Here is a 22586-nt window from a genome sequence, read left to right on the forward strand (position 1 = left end):
AATCCTATAATAATCAAAAAGTTGGTGACAAATATAAGTTAAATTAAGTGCGGAACACATGGAATTATCGGACTGATTCATTTGTTTAGTTTATGAAGTATTAAGATGCGAGTGCTCTACCTTTTCTTCTTTTAAGGCATCCGTTTATATCCTACTCATTCGTTTGTTTCCTTTTAAACCATTTCAGATTCTCTAAACAACATGTTTATCTTAATTATGGGCATGAATATTGAATAATGATAAAACCTAATGCAAGTCTGTGCTGTAAAGAACTCCATTGCTTCTCTTTTACCTTTTAGGAAAACCAATAATTTATAACTTCAAACTCAATTTTGAGGATTGGGTATGATAATTTATATATAACTGTTAAAAACCTCATCAAAGATAAGGTTACAGCTATTCGGATGTTTATTGCCATCATGCATCAATTACAATTAATCTTCAGTTTTGGGTCATTTCCAAACTGAAATCCCATAGTTTTTTGGCTAGTACCATATCTCGAGCTTTGGAGTGTGATGTTGAGATATTGTTGTCCACAAAGTATTGTCCACTAATGCCTTTGACATCCGGATGTAACGCGACATAACATGTTGTTGATGCCCCCTGCAAAAAAACATAATAACCCTGAGAAAACAGTACTTACAATTAAGTCTCCGGAGAGGTGAAAGGATAATCCAACGTGCTGAACATTTTTTGTAAAAAATCTCCCAATAATTGATAAGAATTTTCCTGCATTTATTCAAAACAGCGAAAAAACCTTAAATGAAATGATTTGTGCCAACTCAACATTACGCCGAAGAATTGAAAAGCAAATCAAAGTTTGTGGGAGAAAGTTATGTCTTTGGCTTTACCGGTGTTAGGTGTATGCTGATAAATTGGGGTGACAATGGTTCCCGGGTGAAGTGAATTTGCCGTAATGTGAACCTCACTTTCCTGTTTCTCAAACAATTTTCTTTGAAGAAATTAACCACCAATAGTTCTAGCCGTTCAGAATGATGCGTTATTTTCAGTGAACGGAATCAACACATGATAAGTACCTTGAGGCGTCTAGCGAGCTCATTTGCATGCAATATATTTGCGAGTTTAGATTGTGCGTATGACCACAAAATATGTCGCCTGTAAAGAGAAACGCTAAATAAGACGTGCTAGTATAAAATGTTAGTATGCAAAATATTCATATTACCTTGTTATTTGTTCATTGATGTTATCGAAGCGAATCCCTTCACCATATGACGACAGCCAGTGTAATCCAGATGCAACATTTATAATTCTTCCTTCTATATTACTTTTTCGCGCCGTATTTTTCATGGTATCCAATAAAAGATTCGTCAATAGAAAATGACCTGCGAAAACAAGATTAACACTTTACATTACTAATCCGAAGTGTAATCCTTTTTGCTCAAGCGTCCAGTAGGATTGCTGTCGATTTGAATCGATAAGTATTCCAAAAACCATGATTTTAACCCATTAGAGCAATCAGTTTCCATGAACAAGCATTTCCGCAAAAATCGGAGGCTGATATAAGCAAATCATCATTGCAAATAATGGTGCTGACAATACCTAAATGATTGGTTGCAAATACCAACTCTATATTGTCTTGGGAAAGTTTGAAATTGGTCGCTATTCCAGCATTGTTACTGCAACAACAGAGTTGATAAAACATTTAAGCATCGGATAACCAGGGTACCTAAATTGATAATACACCAATAGCTAGCTAGATGTTTAATCCAAGCCGCTTCGCGAAATGAGAGAAATTGCAAGTAGTGATGGAAAATATGACTAACTAGAGTTGCTCATATTCTTCACGTATTCTTACATAAGAATGTTGAGTGAGAGACCGGACGACTTGAATTCGTCTGCAAATTTTCTCACTGATGCCTTGGAGCTGAGGTCTAATTCCATAACATCAACCTTAGCGTTATGGCTTTCTTTTATTATGTCTTCTTTGACAGCTCTACCTGCTGTCACATTTCTGTCAGCAATGATAACATGAGCTCCACGCAACGCAAGCACACGTGCAGCCTCGGCACCCATACCACTTGCTGCACCTGTAAAGAAAAATTCAAACTAAGAGACGAGTAAATACAAATTTTCTAACTGAACTATGTAGCACATAATGGAGGTCTGTTTAACTTCAAAGTTTTACCAGGGATGATAGCAGTAAGACCGGTAGCGTCGATTCCATTAGTTACTTCCTCGGCTGTGTTTGAAAATGAAAATCCAGATGAACCTCTTCCAAACAACCACATTTTTTTAACCGGTACTAGGTGAAACCAAACTCCTCCGTCTTGTTGGGTCCTAAAGCTATTAAATCGTGCCCCCGCATTAGGCTCTCGATGAAGCTGCGGTATATACACGGGAAAGGATTGCAGTTGAAAGGAGCACTGTTTGCATGATACATTAAAATACAATGATCTCCTTATAACAAAAAAACTACTAAACAAAAAGAGTGTGGATATTATTACCGCAGCATTTGGGCAGCTTCGTACATTTTGTTGAGCACTGGATTTTATCTTGCGATTTGAATACAACTAATTAATATATAGCCCCCTGCAATGCCTTGATAATATGAAATTATGTTGACTTCCCGTTACCAGCCTCGTTATTATTATTATTATTTCCAGTTTAATCGAAGATTTAGGTATTTTCACACATACATATTAAGAAAAATATTTATAACTCTTAAGTTTTTGTTCCTTGTGTGTGATTTCACATCAAGGAATAATAAGGAAAAACTTGAGAAAAACATGTAGATCTTGGTCTATTTCGGTAGTTTTTTGAGACTAAAATAGACTCTAAACCTTCAAATAAACTGGGACGGAGGGAGTAATACTGTTTTGCACTAGCTTTTGTGTTCAGACTTAACTAGACTAATCCACGAGAACCTACACGGGTAGAAGCAGCTGGAGAGACCCCCTCAGCTTCATAATTATTACTACTGTTAAAGAAAGTCTTTCCTCCAAATTCTTGCAATGAATGCTTAACAGCTAGAGTCTATCCTCTATTATTGTCTCTTCGGAATTTTGTAGCATAATCCGGAAACTGTGAGCCTGTAGGGGCGAATCGCACAGAGCTAATCCACAACCTCGCCTCAACTAAGACAACCATTAGCACGAAGAAGAAGGAAATTCCGCGAAGAGTAATCCTGCGATGATAAAAAAGACTTACGAAGAGGATCCCCGCGATTAATACAAGGAGACACTCATCAAGCCATACACGAAGTAGCAAGGCAAGAAAACAGTGACATCTTCCCAGTACCTGGCGAATGGGACAAACTGATACAAGATCAACATAAATATTTTACATGTGATCATCTGTTGTCCTCTACTGATATATTTACCTATGTAAGGATTCAAATAATTAAGAGAGAGGTAGGTTGCAAAATAGAGAATTCAGTCAAGAAAAAGAAGCAAGAACACCCATAAGAGAAAAGACATTAGAGTTCATCCCAAGATTTGTTTCTTCCATTATTAGTTGTTCAATAACATTGTATTCATTGTAAGAACTTCATGAATCTAATACAAAGTGTTTGAGAAAGATCATAGTGTCAAGTGGTGTATATTCTCATTAATGTCAAAGTTGATCCTCATGAGTTAGGCTTTTTTTTATTATCATCTCATCGGGTGTAGCCATCGGATTTTCGGTAGTTACAGAGCCGGCAAGTATTAAAATTCTTAGTACATTGGCACCTATAAGGATTTTCAGTTTGATTTCTACATAATAATATATACCTCATGTCATAAGAAAAAAACTAACAGTTACCTCTGGTTTTTATGGGAGTTTAAAAAGCTTAAACCGATGATAATTATAAGGTTTCAACTAAAGTGATAAAATTCATTTGGAAAATGGACGTCGAAAGCATATTATGGATGTTATAACAAAGTACACACCCCTAGGGGCTTATTACATTATCACCATCATGCATTATCATTTATTACGGACCAAATTCATGCCGAAGTCCCATAATTTCTTGGCTGCTTCTGTATCTTTAGCATTTGGGCTCTGTTTTGAGAAGTTGTTGTCCACAAAATATTTTCCGGTTATGCCTTTGAGATTCGGATGTAACGCGATGTAGCATGTTGTTGATGCCCCCTGTATAAGATGAAGCTCAACCCAGCAAACAATATTAGCAAATGAATCAAGAAGAATTGTTTTGTTTCGATCTCAAAAACAAACAATCCAATATATGTATTTTCATCACCTGTTGAACATTTTTGAAAAACTTCCCAAGAAATGAATTAAATACAACTGCACTAAACCAAAAGGCGCACATCAAGTTAATATGCAGAATAATTGAGCAAGAATAACACAAACGAAAGCGATTATCTTACCCCTTAAATAGCAATGCTGATATATACCGGTCGTAATAACTCCTGGATGAAGTGAATTTGCCGTTATTGGCACCCCTTCTTCCTGCTCATTGAACAAAGCACTAATGCTCAATCCAGTATTGCAGGTTAATTCTCTTTCTCTTCCTCTCTCTGAATGGGTCATACGCATACGTACCTTGAGGCGTCTTGAAAGCTCATTAGCATGCAATATATTTGCGAGTTTGGATTGTGCGTATAACTGGAAGACATAGGACCTGTAAATTGGAGAAAACATAAAGCTTAAGTATCTGAAGTTTGAGTGAAGCTAAAACGTCGACAAAAGGAAATTTTATTACCCTCTGTCCTCATTGATTTTATCGAAACAAATTTTGCCCGCTAACCAGTGTAACGCAGATGAAACATTGACAACTCTTCCTTCTATGTTACTTTTACGTGCGGTAATCTTCATGGTCTCTAGTAGAAGCTCCGTTAATAAAAAATGACCTGCGAACCAAAATCCCATATTAAAGATGAAACAATAATTCAAAGCGCGTACAGTTATTTTATTTTTCTTATTAAGTTCAATTGGATTAATTAAATGTATATTTTGGGTGAAAGTGATAGCATAATATATGAGAATCATTACAAATCGTGGCAAATACCGAGATGATTCGTTGCAAAAGTTAGCTCTATTTTGTCTTCGGAAAGCGTAAAGGAGATTGCAACTCCTGCATTGTTTCTGCAATAATGAAAATGATAGTATCTCGTATGAGTAGTTTTTCGGACCAATCAAAATAGTCACCATTTCTTAACGCAGAAAAATGGGTATATTATGCTTTTGTTTTCTTACATAAGAATATTGAGGGGAAGATCCCTGGACTTGAATTCTGCCGCAAATTTTCTCACCGCAGCAATGGAGCTAAGATCTAACTTCATGACATCAACTTTAGCATTAGGATTTTCTTTAACTATTGCATCTTTGACAGCTCTACCTGCTGTCATATTCCTGACTGCCATGACTACATGAACTCCACGCAATGCAAGAACACGTGCAGTCTCAGTACCAATTCCACTTGATGCACCTGTAAATCAATATAAATAATTTACACGTACATCCAATATTCAAGCGACAAAACGACACAAATGATTAAAATCAATATAAATAACTTCTTTTCAAGTTTTACCAGTGATAACAGCAGTTAGTCCAGTGGCGTCGATTCCATGTGTTACTTCCTCAGCTGTGTTGGAAGCTGAGTAACCAGATGGACCCTTGAATATACTAAACAACCGCCACATTGATCCTCTCTTTTTTCTGCTCCCTGGAATAAATTTGAAGAGAACTCAATCACACAAACATCAAAACATTACTAAAAAAAAAAAAAAATACTAATTGTCGTGTTCCTAGAAGAAGGGACATCGCAGAAGCTGATATATATATTGCTGATATTAAGGGAGTTCTGCTTGCATGATCAACATCATAAAGGGATGAATAACTGAAATTCTGTTACCTGTTTACTATTAAAAACTATTAAACAGCCAAGGTGTGCATATTTCAACACACAACATAGCAAAAGCTGATTTTGATGCGAAAATGACTACCATTTTGAGAACGATGGATGGGACAATTTTATCATGGATAGGGCACTTAAAATACGAGGCCCACAGTGCAGGTGTCTCAAAAGCCCAAACCCAAATTCATCCCGGAAGTCTCACATTCTCAATCTCCCACCTTAAAAGGCCTTGACAAATAAAGCTCTCACGTTAAACGGTGATGAAACCGTCGATTCATATTGGCTGAAATAGCTCTTTTCTAATGCAGAAGTTATCGTGAAGCCACTTGGCATAACTCTATTGGTTGTAATGATTGGTTTAAAATTGGATACATCAAATACTTAACTTTCGTTAGTAACTGTGGAGACAAAAAAAATAGGTGGACAATACTTATGTTAGAATTTGAGCTTAAATAATTTTGTTACACCGTGTTTACACCAAAAATTAATTGTACATTGCTAACACCGTCAACGGTGAACGACACTCACATTAAAATCGTTAAAGAAAAAGAAACGTAAAACTCTTTAATTCCCATTTAATTAAGGAAATCCATTCAATAAGGAAATCGAGTTACAAAATAATAAAGGAAATCCACTTAATTAGAGAAATCGTGTTAAAAGGAAATTGGTATACTTAATGGTGTTAAATACCTTTCTTAGCAATGGTGTTCGTATGGAAATCGAACTAGAAAGGAATCGTGTGATTCATATTTTGTTTATATATGCAATTTATAAACATAAAATTATTCAATTACGGTGTTGCATAAATCATGGGTGTTTTACCGAGAATACTTTCTTCAAATACGAGACTCAACTATTACTTATATTCACTTTCGACTTTTTTTTTTAATCACCGCTCCATCATACTATAGTTCTCTCTCGAATATTTTTTAATCTGACTGTCGCAAATTTGGATGATGCGCCTCTGAAGCTCACTTCTCTCACGTAAATCATATCATAATTCCCCAAACTGAAATAATTCTAAAAATTGATACCGAATTTCTCTTGAATTTTGTTTTCTTAATCGTGTTTTGTTTCGAATTCAGAGAACAATCGCGGAAAGATCTTCTCACCATCCTCTCCAATTTTAGTTCTCGACTGATCCGGAGACAAACAATGATGTCAAATACTGGGATCAAAACTATGCTTCGAGGTTTTTTAGACAGGGCAACCCTCTAACATCTAGAAACCATGTCTAACACTGGGATCAACAACAAATTTCAGCGCCATTGAACATTGTTACTGTGTTTCTCATCTTCTCTAGATCAACAAAACTGTTCAATTTCTACTTATTATCACTTTTTTTTTTAATTCTTAGCTATTGAAAATTGGTATCTCTCGATATATGCACTATGCAGTAGATATTGTTTTTGATATGGCATCACTAGCAGTGGCATGTAATATTTGTATGATATGGCATCATAGGACCAAGTGGCAGGAACTAAGTTCTCAGAATCTCACTTCTTTGGTTGTAATAGTCCATGTGGTTGGGAGAAAAATACCATGTTAATTGATATCGAATGTGCTGTACACAATATAAGTTGGTCTGTTGGTGTACATTCTAGAACTGCAAACTTTGGCAGATTTGTTTTGTCGTCCTTTTTTTTGTTTTGTAAACATCTCCCCTAAATTCTCCATTGCGAACTTCTTTGCTCCACTCGGATAAGACACTATGAAGAAAATCCATTCACATAAGAATTTCTCTTTCCGTGGTTGTTCAGCATCTCCACTAATTTCTCCGTCGTGAACTTCCTCATGAGATTTCTGCTAGAGGGGAAACTAATTCAAACAAAACGAAGTTAGTGTTTGCATGCCTAATATTTATTGATTTTCTAAGTATTCTTGATTAGACATATGAATACTAACCCAAGCACAGCTGGAAAAACATGAGCAAACAACTGTATTTTGCATGTTGCGTAATCTAAGCAAGTTAGAATGACAGATCATTTATCTCTGTTAGCAAATGTGGAAGTCGTCATTCGATTACTTTTGGTGTGAGCTTGGTTGACTTGGATTTTTTTTTACTCTAAGCTTTCATTATTGATCAACAAAAACTCAAAGAGATTCGAAAAGAAACAACTAGGATGGCTAGGAGTTTGAGGCTGAATCTTTTTCTATCAAAACTTTTCTATGTCGCATTACGAACTATTAGGTTTAAACACAACAATATAATCCATGAGAAAAGATTACTGATTCATAGAAACAGACAAGAGAAGGGAAAATTAGTTTGTAAGCAAAAGAAAAAATCAAAAGACATAATGGCTTTGCATATGTTCTCTTTACTGTATTCTTATTCCAATGATCAACTATTTTCCTTACTGCAATATAATTGAATTACTCATGTCGATATGCAATACATTTCAGAGAATGTTAGGTTTCCGCCCTGCTCATTCGGCCATTGATTACTGCTCATTCTCATGGATGTGGATTACACATAATGATTATTCGGCGGTTTCACTTTCCCTACCACCACCGATCAATTGCATTCCAGGACCCAAAACCTGAAACAAAAAGGTAATATTGCCACCTCCTGGATTGAATTTTCCCATGATATCTCATTAGACTACAGTGGCGTACTAAAATTTGACTTTCTGTTGTGTTCTTATGCAGTGCAGGTATCAGAGACAAAAGTAATGGCATGACAAATGAGGTGTTCAGCTAACAAGTACCTTTTTGAGCATCTGACCGAAGCTTCGGCGACAAGAGGCATTAAACAATCAAGATATGCAAAATTCTGAAGCTAATGTCAATCAAAAGTTCCGATGTTGATAAATTAACAACGGTTAGCCGTAAACATGTGTAGACAATAGTGACATGGAACTGATGGGCAATCCAGTGGTGCCAAACTCCATTCTCATTCCAGCATCTGGATCTATTGTTAAGAAGAGACATCGATTCAGTATATACTGGCATATTACCCAGACATAATAACATGTGCAAAGACTAAAGTTGGTTGTACTCCATCAACTTTAAGAACAAATAGTGGTGGCATCTGTGCTAGGCTCTTTCTTATGGACGGGGGTGAATGTTCTGAAGCTTTAGGATCCATAGAATAAGGATCTCGCAGATTACTTACTAAAGGTGCGCATATTTCTTTTGCCAATTGTGTGTCTATACCTGCAAGGCAAAAGGACGTTCTGTCTCCCAAGATGCAGATCCTAACCTAGAAGAAGAGAACAGTAACTTTAGAAAAAGAAGAGAAGAGTTCACACTTAAAAAAGATGCAGATCCTCAACTTTTAATTTTTAAAATCGGACCGGACGTCTAAAACCAAACCGGCAAGTAATCCTTATTTTTTCTGTCCGAGCGCCATATGTTTTTGCTAAACCGGCAAGTTTACCTCTCTGTTATAACAACGTCATTACCATCACCACGATAAGCATTAAAATTTTCTCTTTACTACTATCTTTTCCGACAATCTTAATATAATGGGATCTGTGGGTATCTTCTGCCTGAGGTACCTCCTATACAAAGTGCTATATGAGGCAATTATCCCCAGATGATAATTGTTATGATGCTATACAGAGATTTCAGACATGCAATCCTATCAATAAAATTAACATGGACAAATTAGATTACATAAACAAAACAAGTGTAGCCTCCTTGCACAGTATTTCATGTATATGAAATGAGTAAATAAAATCATATCCGGTAGAATTTTAATTTTCAAAAGAGGAACTAGGTAGGTGCAGGTGGAGTCGGTTAATGCATTGGCCCTGCACACACCAAATTAAAAATGCATAGCTAAAGTGCCACACACCAAGTCAAGAATGTATCGGGGCGAGACGAAACCCGGTGCATACCAAACTAAAAGAGGAAAAAAATGCCGGGTACGTAGCACGGGCAAAAATCTAGTAATACCCAAAAATAGAAGAAGAAAAACTAAATTGGCGGGAGTTTCATTTTTTTCTTCCTCTCTCTCTCTGAGAACTTCTAGGGCAAGCTTTTGCTTCATGGCGGAGATCGCGAAAACTAGTACAGACACTTCATCTCTACGGACGGTTAGCCTCGGATCTCTCTCTGTCTCTCTGGTACTTTTTTCTTTGAGTTTAACTTTGATTATATTGTGTTTGGTTTAATTTTAGAGCAGAAAGAAGAAATCTAAAGTTTCAGTTAAATCTGACGATGTTTCAAATGAAGAAAAGCAAGATGAAAATAATAGTAGTGGTCCAACACCAATGGAAGAAGAAGATACTCTAGTTGGGTCCGATGATATTGGTTCAAATGAAAAAATTAGACCTAGTAACAAAAGGAAGCGTATTCATAAGGCTCCGGGGAATCTTAGAAATGTTGATCTGAGTTTGATAGATACCGTCAAAGGTAATGGGAAGCAAATTCCCCATGTGATCAAGAACTGAGTCGAGCAATATGAAAAGAACCCTAAATCTGCTATCGTAGAGTTGTTTATGATGCTTTTCGAGGTAATATCTCCACTAGCTTGATGTGATATTATAGAGTGACTTTTATAGAAGATTGAAAATAGTTTAAGACGCTGTGTCACGACCTGAACGAATATATGTTTGATGAGATGCATAATGTTAATTAATTTCAGAATACTGGCTTGTTTCACAGACGTTTGCCTTCTCTTGCTTGCACATAGGTCTTATTAACAAATTTGTTGATGAACAGGTTTGTGGAGTTAAATATCGTCTCACAGAGGAAGACTTGGATCAGTGATGTAATGTAGTACATCTTTCTCTGTATCAACAATGATTGTCGATCCTTTTTTTTTTCTGTATCAACTGTAATAGTTGACCTCATGCTTTTGGATCAACTATGACTGTTGATCCATTACGTCAGTTTAAGTTAGTTTGCTTCGCAAGTATTTCCTTTTCTAGTTTTCGTCAAACTCTTTCCTTTATTCAGTTCATGTAAGTCTATATAAAGGATGGAACTCTTGTTTACAAGACACATCTTATTATCAATTTGATTTGATTATAAACTTTTATCTCTTAAATCTTGATCCTCGAATCAGATTTAATTAAGTTTCTGACGAAACTTGAACCTATCCCTGTTACCCTTATCTGTGCTACACTAGTTGGTATCAGTGACGGAGTTTTTATATTTTTATCTAGAAACAGATCCTTTCCACAGCTTCCGCAACAACTCAAAACCCTAAATTTTCACCCACCTACCTTTCGTTACAATGGGAGACAAGTTAACACCAACTGAAATTGATGCCATTGTCACAGCACTTGAAACCAAGCTCAGCGCAGCACTTGAAACCAAGCTCGGCAACAAAATTGAAACGTCTTTTAGTTCCTTAGAAACCAAGTTTGCTACCAAGCTTGATTCAGCTACAAATTCTCTAAAATCTGCACTTGCTATGCATGGAGATTGTTTAGACAAATTATGGAAACATGCTGGTTTTGGTGACTTGGTGATGCCTAAATTAACCGATGATACAGAAGGGGACCAAAGCTCTGGCGAAAAAGAAGAAGATTGAAATCAAAAAAGAGAAACCTTCTTTTACTCAGAATGATAATATTCGTGAGAATATTTCCCATACCCTTTACCACAAGGAACCCTTGGAAGGTTATGTTAACAAAAAAAAGATTACCATACCCCTCAACTATGATGAAGATGACAAAGCTGAAGAACTCAAAGAGCAACAATGGGTTGATGAAAAACGATTAAAATCTGGTATGAATCCTTATGGAACTTTACCAGAATATAAGTTGAAGGCTGATATACCTAGTTTTCATGGTGGTTTACATATTGAAGACTTGCTGGATTAGTTTTATGAAGTCGATTCCGATTCCTTTTTCACTTTTATGGAAGTTCCTGAATCTTCTCAAGTTAAACTGGTAGCTTATAAATTAAAAGGTGGAGCTGCATCTTGGTGGGAAAAACTCTGTGAAGATCGACGCAATGCTCATAAACCTCCTATACGTACATGGAAAATAATGAGACAATTATTAAGAGATAAATTCTTACCTAGAGATTATATGCAACAACTTTTTATTAAGCTTCAGAACTGTCGACAAGGGGCCAGATTAGTTGAAGAATACGTTGCTGAGTTCTATGTTTTAGTTGCTCGTAACCAATTGAATGAAACTGAAGAGCAATTAGTTGCACGTTTTATAGCTGGTTTGAATAATTTAATTCAACAGGGACTGACGCAGTCCGTGTTTACAATGGTTGAAGCCATCCAACAAGCTATTAGAGTTGAAAGGCGTGTACTCAGTACCTCTAGACAAGCAACTCCACGTCAAGCTCGTTATCAACACTTTTCTAAAACTGCCAGACCATATAATTATTCTTATGGTTACCAAGCTGAAAAGGGATCAACAGTCGTTGTTGATCCATCCTCACAGGGATCAACTGTCTTTGTTGATCCACATGACAGAAGTGCAAACCAACCATATCAGCAACAACAACCTACTTCTGTTCCTTCAGAACCTGCTCCTACAATGCATATCTCATCTGCTAAGCCACCTCAGCCTCCTCCACAACGAAATTTTGTTCGCAATACTAAAGGTAATCAGTTTCAACAAGATTTTCCACCATTATCTAAACCCTCTAACCCTTATTCAAAATTTTGAGGAGATAAATGTAACAAGTGCAACCAAACTGGCCATACTTCTAGTGATTGTCACAAATTCCATGCTTACATTAATGAAACTTCAGACGAAACACAAGAAGAAGAAGCATTAGGAGATGATGAATTATTTTATCTTCAAGAACATGAGACTTATGATGCAGATTTCCTTGGGATGATTCGACCAGTTTTAATCACTGAACCATTCCCTACTCAGAGACATAATATTTTCAGATCTCATTGTTTCATTGAAGAGAAGCTTTGCACTATGATCATTGACAGTGGAAGTACAGAAAACTATGTTTCTGCAAAGTTAGTTGAGAAACTTGGTTTACCTGTTACTCTTCATCCAAAACCGTATTCAGTTGGATGGATAAACAGCTCTTCCATTCAGCAAATTAATCATCAATGTTTGGTGAAGTTTTCTTTCCCTGGGTATTCAGATTATGTTTTGTGTGATGTTATTAACATGACTGCAGCAAGTTTATTATTGGGAAGACCATGGCAGTATGATATTCGTGATGTTCATAACTGCTATGAGAATACTTATACCTTTGTTCATGAAGGGTTTACTAAAGTTCTATGTCCTTTACAATCTTCTAATTCAGTCAAGGAACCATCAGATAAGAAGACAAATGCACTAGTTGCTATCATTGTTCATTCTTTACAACCAAATCATTCTTTGATTTCTCATGAAGCTGATAAACCGATGGTGGAAATTCCAGACAAGGTACAACCTTTATTATCTTCTTTCAATGACTTATTTCCTACTGAATTACCCAATGTTTTGCCTCCATTAAGAGATCTACAACATCAGATAGACTTTATACCTGGAACTTCTATTCCTAATCAAACTCATTATAGGTTAAGTCCTAAAGAACATGAGATTTTACAAGGTCAGGTTGATGATTTGTTACAAAAAGGTTTGGTAAGACTTAGCAAAAGTCCTTGTGCTAGTCCAGCCTTTTTAGTAGACAAAATGGATGGTGAACATCGTATGTGTATAGACTGTAGAGCATTAAACAGAGTTACTATACCATATAGATTTCCCATACCAAGAATTGATGACATGATAGATATGCTTTCGGGTGCTAAAGTGTTTACAATGCTTGATTTACGTAGTGGGTATCATCAAATACGTATTCGAGAAGGTGATGAATGGAAAACAGCTTTTAAAACAAAAGAAGGTTTATATGAGTGGTTAGTCATGCCTTTTGGATTATCTAATGCTCCTAGTACTTTTATGCGCCTCATGAATCAAGTTCTGCAACCTTTTCTTGGAAAGTTTGTCATTGTATATTTTGATGACATACTGAATTTTAGCAACAATGAAGAAGAGCATATTTCACATTTATCTCAAGTCTTTCAGGCACCGCAGGACAATGTTTTGTATGTGAATCTAAAGAAGTGCACTTTCTTTACAGACAAGGTCACTTTCTTGGGATATGTTGTGTCGGATACTGGTATTTCTGTGGATGATTCTAAATTTAAGCTGATTGTGGATTGGCCTACTCCAACATCTATTCGTGAAGTAAGAAGTTTTCATGGGTTAGCTTCTTTCTATAGAAGATTTGTGAGAAACTTTAGTACCATTGCAGCTGGTTTGACAGATTGTTTGAAGTGTGATACTTTTGAGTGGACTGAAGAAGCAGATAAGAGCTTTAATCTTCTTAAGGAAAAATTGTGCAGTGCACCTGTTCTTTCCATGCCAAATTTTGATAAACCTTTTCAGATTCATTGTGATGCTTTTGTTGTTGGCATTGGTGTTGTGTTATCTCAGGAAGGATATCCAGTTGCATACTATAGTGAAAAGAATTCAGATACAAGGAAGAAGTGGTCTACTTATGAGTTGGAATTAATTGCTCTTGTTCAAGCTCTTAAGAATTGGCATCCTTATCTTATTCACATTGAATTTGTTGCCAATACTGATAATCAAGCTCTCAAGTTTTTGAAAACTTCAGCAAAGGTCAATAGGATGCATGATAGATGGTTATCTACTATTAACCAATATACTTTTTCCATTAAACATCAAAGTGGGAAACTTAATCAAGTTGATGATGCTTTGAGTATGAGAGCTCATCTTCTGGTTACTCTTAAACATGAGAGTTTAGCCTTTGATTTCTTAAAAGATTTATATAGTGAAGAAAAATAATTTAAGCAACTTTGGGACAAGTGTGGTTCTTCAACAGGAAGTGTTGATGATTTTCTCATTCAAGAAGGGTTTCTCTTTAAAGGAAATCGTTTATGTATTCCACAATGTTCCCTACGTCTTCATCTCATCCAAGAATTACATGGCAGTGGCCTTGGTGGACATTTTGGACGTGATAAAACAATAGCTTTGGTTGAATATCTCATCCAAGATATTCAAAAGTACGTACAAAAATGCATGGTTTGTCAACAGTCTAAAGGTAATATTCAAAACACTGGCTTGTATACTCCTCTACCAATTCCTGAAGCTCCTTGGGTGGATATTAGCATGGATTTCGCTCTTGGTTTACCACGTACTGTGAGGGGGAATGATTCTATTATGGTAGTTTTTGATCGTTACTCAAAGATGGCCCACTTCATAGCATGCAAGAAAACAACTGATGCATCCAATGTTGCTTATTTATTTTTCAAAGAAGTAGTACGTTTGCATGGAATTCCCAAAACAATTACTTCTGATCGAGACACTAAATTTTTGAGCTACTTTTGGAAGTCTTTATGGATGCGTTTGGGTACTAAACTTCAATAGAGTACAACTGCTCACCCTCAAACAGATGGACAAACTGAAGTGGTCAATCGATCTTTAGGAAATCTGATTAGAGCCAAGGTTATTGGAGGAAAAGAGAAGCAATGGGATAATCTCCTTCCACATATGGAATTTTCTTATACACTTCAGTTAATCGATCTACTGGTAAGACACCTTTTCAGATTGTTTATTCTAAGGTTCCTAATAATATTTTAGATTTGGTGGTACTTCCCAAGCTGCGTAAATCAAATGCTAAGGAAAATAACTTTGTTGAGAAAACTTCACTCATACATCAAGAGGTACAGTCAAAGCTTGCAGATTCTAACAACAAGTACAAGGATGATGCCAATCAGCATAGAAGACTTAAAACTTTTGGTGAAGGAGAATTGATTATGATTCATCTCAGAAAAGAAAGATTTCCTACTGGTACTTATAACAAGACCAAGATGAAGAAATATGGACCATTCAAGATTTTGAAGAAAATCAGTGACAATGCTTATGTTATTGATCTTCCATCGACTTGGAACATCTCTAATATCTTCAATGTGCAAGAAATATTCAAATTCCATGGAGAGAATGAAGTTCTTTCTATACTTTAACTCGAGGGCGAGTTTCTTTCAAGAAGGGGGGACTGATGTAGTACATCTTTCTCTGTATCAACAATGATTGTTGATCCTTTTTTTTTTTTTTTTCTGTATCCACTGTAACAGTTGACCTCATGCTTTTGGATCAACTATGACTGTTGATCCATTACGTCAGTTTAAGTTAGTTTGCTTCGCAAGTATTTCCTTTTCTAGTTTTCGTCAAACTCTTTCCTTTAATCAGTTCATGTAAGTCTATATAAAGGCTGGAACTCTTGTTTACAAGACACACCTTATTATCAATATTATTAATATCAATTTGACTTGATTATAAACTTTTATCTCTTAAATCTTGATCCTTGAATCAGATTTAATTAAGTTTCTGACGAAACTTAAACCTATCCCTGTTACCCTTATCTGTGCTACACTAATCAGACAGATGTGGATAATGTGGTGGTCAGTCTGGTGGAGCTTGCTGCCAAGAAAGTATTTACCTATACTCCTGAAACATTTTGTATATTTCATCATTTTTTTTATTTGTTTGTTTCATATACATTACCTTCAAGTGTAAGCTCATACCTACCACAATCTTTATCTTATGCATCCTCACTTTCTAGCTTTAATTTAGGATTGTTTCATGTTTGAATCCCAGGGAGAAGTAGAAGATTATCTCAGCTCTAAAAGGAAGGAGTTCAAAAACTTCAAATAGAACCTTTTATCTTTGTGGGACAATCTGGTCATTGAGTGCCAAAATGGTCCTTTGTTGGATGAGGTTTTGTTTGAAAAGTGTATGGACTATGTTACCGCATTGTCATGGTAGGTTGTTGCTTTTCATGTTTTTTCTTATTGTGGTATGATGTTTGCTTTTCATGTTTGGTGCTTTCCCTAAGACTATTTTTTTCTGCACCTTCCATAGCTCTCCTCCAAGAGTTTACCGCCAAGTTGCTTCAGTGATTGGCCATCAACTTGTCACATCCTTCATTACTGTTGGAAAAATATTGGGGTCTCAGCGTGATACTACACAGAGACAGTTCACAACTGAAATCAAGAAAAGAAAAGAGGGTCCACGTGTGAATTCACTGGGCAAAAGGTTGGAAATGACCCAGGAAAAGATTAATGTGATTGAGAATATGATGCGCAAGTTATTTAAACGGTAAGATTCAGTTAGCTATTTTCTTCATAATAATCTGTTTTCCATTTTAATAAACTTTGCTTAACCAATCAAAATTTTCTGTTAAGGGTTACTTATGCATCGTAACCGAGACGTTGATCCAAATATCCGGATGTTATCCACACAATCTCTTGGTGTTTGGGTTCTGTCGTATCCCTCATTGTTCTTGCAAGATTATTACTTCAAGTACCTCGGACGGGCATTAAGCGACAAAGTATATTGATCATCTAACAGAACTAATCTTTTTCTTCCACTGTTTTACCAGCCTGAGTGACTTAATTCTTCTTGCTGCATTTACAGAATGCTGGTGTTCCAAAATGTTCTATTCTTGCTTTGCAAAATCTCTATGAGGTTGATGATAATATCCCACCACTTGGGATTTTCACCGAATTATTTTCAAACCGAATGATCGAACTTGCTGATGACATTGATGTTTCTGTCTCTGTATGTGCCATAGGCCTTCTGAAACAATTATTAAGGTATATGATTGCTTATGACCGCTGTATCATTTTTTTTTTTTTTTAAATCTTTGAGTGATTTCGTGCATGGTGTTTACTGGTTTTGTTAATGATGAATTGTAGACATCAGCTTCTACCTAACTCACTGCACTGCAAGTGGATATGGAGAAGAGAAGTTGGGTTGCTTGGACAAAAGCAACTTTGTCGAAGAAGAGAGGAGGTATTGGGATTAAAAAGCTGAAACTTGTCAATAAGTCACTGCATTGCAAGTGGATATGGAGATACGGGAAAGAGAAGAAGGCATTGTAGAGGAAGATAGCGCATCAAAAATTTGGAGGTAATTTTGAAGCTTTTTTACCTAACTCTTCTAATAAGTCTGTTGGCCATAGCTTATGGTCGGGGATCCTAAAATCTAAAGATCATATTCTTCAGAATTCTAAGTTCCATATTCAGAGTGGTAATAAGGTAATGTTTTGGAAGGATAAATGGATTGGTGATCAACCTCTTCAAGCTTCTTTCAAAAGGCTTTTTAAGCTCTCAAGAAAAAAAGATGCTACAATTAAGGAGATGATTTCACCTTCAACTGCCTGGGATTTCGGTTTTCCAAGAAACTTGAAAGAGCAAGAGTTCGGGGATGTTGTTAGGTGGTTGTTACAGCTTCTTGGTGATCCTATTTCCATTTTGGGTGAAGCAGATATGGATGATGAGAGATCTTGGGATGCTACAAGAGGTGAGTTCTCTGTTGCTAATTGTTATACTTCCTTAGATGTGAATGGTCTTCTTTCTTTCCCTTATAAGCAGTTATGGAATAGCAAAGTCCCCCTAAAGGTTTCTTTTTTGGTATGGACTTTGTGTTTCAATGGTGCTCCCACTCTTGATTTTCTACAAAATGTTGGTAGAACTAATAACAACAACTGCTTATTCTGCAACATAGAGAAAGAAACTAATATGCATCTGTTCTTACACTGCAAAGAGACTGCTAGGCTGTGGAACTACTTTTTCACTAGCTTTGGGATCAATTGGGTTTTTGCTGATTCTGTTAGAGCTACCCTTTGGGAATGACCTAATAAGAACAGTAATGTTATGTTTAGGAAGGTCTGGGATATGCTTCCGTTTGCTATCTGGTGGACAATTTGGAATGAGAGAAATGGGAGATTGTATGGCGGGAGAAGAAGAAACTGGGATCAACTAATCATTTCTGTTAAATGCAATATGTTTAATTGGGCTTCTTCTACCAACTTGTTTGATGGTTTTTCTCTTAGTACCCTCATTTGTAACTGGGAAGCTGTTGTTGGCAGAGTTAGCTGTTTTGCTTCGTATTCTGCCTCTTTTGATGTCACTACTTTGGTGACGTCTATTGTTTTATTGAAATTTACCCTTTTCTTGTCAAAAAAAAAATTGTTCAGAAATTTAGTACCTTGAAAGGTATTACGAACTGAATATATCTTGCACCATCATGTGCATATGTATGATTGAGCAACTATTGGTACTAACAGCCTGAATTTTTTTCCCAGGAGATGAGAACGGCTCCTCCGATGTTCATCTAGGAAGATTACTCCAAATACTGAGAGAGTTTTCGACAGATCCAATTCTAATCACTTATGTTATTGATGATGTCTGGGATTATATGAAGGCTATGAAAGTATTACGTTATACTTATATCAGTTTCTTTCTTTCTATTTGTTATACTGTGAAGTAGCAATCTTACCACTGCTAAGTTGAGATCTCATATCCATGTTGTACAACAGAAGGACCAAATGATACCAGAGGAATTCTGACTTCAATAGCATTTGCACAGAAAAAAAACTAATTTAACTTACACCTGTATTTGTGTCTCTGCTTTTAGACGAGAAACCTGGGAATGAGTTTACTGATGTTGATGCCACAAACTTGGTTCGACTGCTTCATTAATCGGCTAAGAAAGCTGTTGGAGAAAGGATAGTACCTGCTACTGATAATCGAAAGCAGTACTATAACAAAGCTCAAAAGGTAATCAACACCCCGGCACACTCTTCAGTCAGGCTTGATTTCAACTTTATCTTTTCTACTTTTCCCAACTAGCTCTTATAGCTTAAGTTGTGTGTAAGTTCAGTGTTGAAATTTTCTTGGGGTTTGTTACATATGTATAAGAAGCTTAGAATATTTATTCTCTAGGAAGCACTGGAAAATAATAGAGAGGGCATAACTTTAGCAATGATGAATAATTACCCAAAACTGTTGCTTAAATTCATGGCTGACAAGGACAAAGTGTCACCGCTGGTAGAGATAATTCTGAATATGAATCTCGAGCTGTATTCTCTTAAGAGGCAAGAACAGATAGGGTCATAGACTCCATCATTTCTTGCTCATCTGAATAATGTTTCTAATTTAGGATTTCCGGTGACATGCTGTCTTCTTATTTTGCTTGCTGGCATAGAATTTTGAAAAAGTTCTCAGGTTCATTAAAGAAGCATTTTTCAAACATGGTGAAAAAGAACCTTTGAGGTCCTGTGTAAAGGCTATGAGCTTTTGTTCCACTGAGAGTCAAGGAGACCTGCAAGATTGTGCACACACTAAATTAAAGGAGCTAGAGGATGAACTCATAACAAAGATTCAATCTGCAATGAAACAAGTAGAGGTATATCAATGTCATGTCTAAACCCTTCAGTGTTATCCAACAAGAATGAAATCTCAAATCTGACATGTTTCGAGATTCAGGGAGGTGATGATGACTACTATTTTCTCGTTAATTTGAAACGGCTATATGAACTCCAATTAGTGAAGTTTGTACCCATTGAAACCTTATGTGAAGATTTTGTCAGGATTCTTGAAGGAAACAGAAATATGGATGACGAGGTGCACATATGAATTTGGCAATTTGCCGTATGAAATTCTTTAGGTTAATTCCTTGCTTTTTATGTGAAATCTGTTTACAATTGATGTTCACGTATTTCCAGGTCGTATGTTTTCTGCTTCTGAACATGTATATGCATGTAACCTGGTGTCTGCAATCTATTATAGATGAAGAAAATATTTCCCCAAAATCACTAGAATCATTATTATCCAAACGTACTACATTGTTTAAGCAACTTGAGTACTACCTGGACATCCATTCTGACGCCAGGAGAGATGGAAGATATGGAAGTCAGCTTGGTTGTCGAGTAAGAACTCTTACATTTTACAGTAAATATGAAGTTGAAAGAAGTAGTAATGGTAACTGAGTTTTCTTTTTTTCCTTTTTCCTTAGGTCTGCGGTATACTTGCTTAGACGTGGTTCATGTTTAGAAAGTCGAATTTTGCTTCGTTAAAGTGGGAAGGTTTAGGATTTTGTCCTGACGTGCCTACGGTTCAAAAATTCTGGTCTCTTTGTGTATAGTTGCAGGAAATCCTACAACCACATCCATTCAATATTATGTGATTCTCTCTAAGTAATTATGGTGAAAATCATTTGTTTATTCATCAAGATCTTAATATTGAACACAAAATATTACAAAGACTTTATTTGCTCTCCAAATAAACTTTCTCTCTCCTAGTTTCTTGTTTAACACTCATCTTAGAGATCTCTCCCAATACACAGTTTCCTTCCCCTTATATAGGGTAATACATAGTGGATGACAGCTAATAGATCCCCTATTTTCGTAATCACTATGTGTTACAATCGCTCATGTACATTCGCTCAACTTCGCACACTCTACACTTTCGCACAGATCATCACACTTTACTCGTGACTATGCTGACATCATTAAATACGTCATCCTAATTTTAGTATATGCGATGGTCTTCGCTTAGATTAGATAACCTTTACTTCGCATACATAATGAATGTGCGATACTTCACTCCTACATTTTGCCTCTTCTCATTTCGTTCTCTTTATAAAGTGAGCGATATGTGAAATCTCCACCTAATAATATTGCACATGCTCAACTTTTCATATTCTGCTTTGCCGACACATTTCCAGAATTTGAGCTTTCCTAACTTACGTGTGTCTTCTTATCCACTCATTATCTGACACGTCCTTATAACCGTCTATTTCTATCAATTCATTCTTCGCATTAATGAGATAAAATCTCGAAAAACGAGGGTAAATTCTTCTTATATATCTTCTTTCATCTTCCTCTTTCTTATTTTTACCTTCTTCTTTCTTTTCCTCCACTTCTGCATTTTAACTGTGATTTCATCGATCTGATTAAGATACTTTTTTTTTTACCTATATATCCATCATTCCCATTCTTATAATGGCTCCAGCTGGTAAATCGATGGAAATTGAATTCACCAAATTGAAGAAAGAATTTGACACAAGAGGCTATTCAGTTTCTCTTCCTTCCCATTCTGATTATTCATCCAAACTCAATCTTGAGTTAATAAATTATGAACATTGGTCTAATCAAAAGATCATCATTTCATTAGGAAAACTTTTGAATAATCTTCCCATCCCGTTGTATAATCCAGAAATTCCCTTATTCTATGAAATTCTATCCGATGATCGGTTCGCAAGAGGTATATTTCAGTTGAGTGAAGATGTTATTAGAATAGCTTTAGAATACTCTCGTCGCGCAGTTGGATTAGGAACCTGTTATTCTTATGAAGTGTGAAATGCATCATACCGTGATAAAGCCATCAACCCTACAAAGTACATTGTTGATAATTTCTTCAAAAACTACTATGTTGCGATCATGAAAAACGAATCGACTAAATGGGCCATTCGCTTAAGAAGGAAAGATGGTATTTCTGAAGACCAGAAAATTATGCGAGATGTTGATTGGAGTGACAAATCTAATAGAACTGCTCGCAGGTCTAATGATTCATGCTGGCTTAATTGTCCTGTCATTTTAGAAGGTCCTTATGTATCTGGAAGAGTTGCTAATGGTTCTGATCTTCCCCTTCCTGCGAAACTTTCTTCTTATCAACCTTGGAAGTTTGTCTTATCTGATGATGAGAATAAGAAGATGGTACGAAATCTTCGTACAAATATTCCTAATTTTGCATAACCCTCTTCTTCTTTTATTTTTTATTTTTTATTTCTCATTTTCTTATTCCTCTGATTTCAGGATGCTAAGAATGCCAAGACATCACATAATGTGTCATCTTCGCAGAATAATGAAGTAAGAAACATTTTCTCTTATCTTAAACAATATTGTTGCCCCTGTTTCTTATCTTGATTATTCGCGTAGGTTGAAGCTTCGGCTATAAAGAATACTGGGAAGCCAAGAAACAATCCAAGAAACTCGTATCTAAATCTGGGTCCAAAATTTCTTCCTCTGATGT

The 22586-nt window shown here is 36.1% G+C and overlaps 2 protein-coding genes and 1 pseudogene across 4 annotated transcripts; 1 reads left to right on the forward strand and 2 right to left on the reverse strand.

Moving 5' to 3' along the window:
• Positions 1–346: 346 nt before the first annotated feature.
• On the reverse strand, positions 347–2309 carry LOC113273509 (short-chain dehydrogenase TIC 32, chloroplastic-like). Of its 3 annotated transcripts, XM_026523206.1 has the most exons (8): positions 2147–2309; positions 1817–2048; positions 1561–1637; positions 1184–1343; positions 1038–1116; positions 852–933; positions 680–729; positions 347–603 (listed from the first exon to the last, which is right to left on the reverse strand). In XM_026523206.1, exons 1-8 carry the CDS (start codon positions 2247–2249, stop codon positions 442–444), a joined length of 945 nt encoding a protein of 314 aa, XP_026378991.1. In that variant the 5' UTR covers positions 2250–2309; the 3' UTR covers positions 347–441. The 3 variants fall into 3 exon arrangements, with proteins under 3 accessions (XP_026378991.1, XP_026378989.1, XP_026378990.1); XM_026523205.1 differs by lacking the exon at positions 680–729 and having other exon boundaries at positions 476–603; XM_026523204.1 differs by lacking the exons at positions 680–729; positions 852–933.
• A 1472-nt stretch (positions 2310–3781) lies between these two features.
• On the reverse strand, positions 3782–5691 carry LOC113273508 (short-chain dehydrogenase TIC 32, chloroplastic-like). The gene is made up of 8 exons (XM_026523203.1): positions 5495–5691; positions 5161–5392; positions 4973–5049; positions 4667–4814; positions 4507–4585; positions 4332–4413; positions 4202–4248; positions 3782–4092 (listed from the first exon to the last, which is right to left on the reverse strand). Exons 1-8 carry the CDS (start codon positions 5604–5606, stop codon positions 3928–3930), a joined length of 942 nt encoding a protein of 313 aa, XP_026378988.1. The 5' UTR covers positions 5607–5691; the 3' UTR covers positions 3782–3927.
• Positions 5692–9813: 4122 nt separating this feature from the next.
• LOC113271969 lies at positions 9814–20697 on the forward strand (annotated as a pseudogene).
• The last annotated feature ends 1889 nt before the right edge of the window (positions 20698–22586 follow it).

This window comes from Papaver somniferum, chromosome 4 (assembly GCF_003573695.1).
Source record: "Papaver somniferum cultivar HN1 chromosome 4, ASM357369v1, whole genome shotgun sequence".
Lineage (NCBI taxonomy): Eukaryota > Viridiplantae > Streptophyta > Magnoliopsida > Ranunculales > Papaveraceae > Papaver > Papaver somniferum.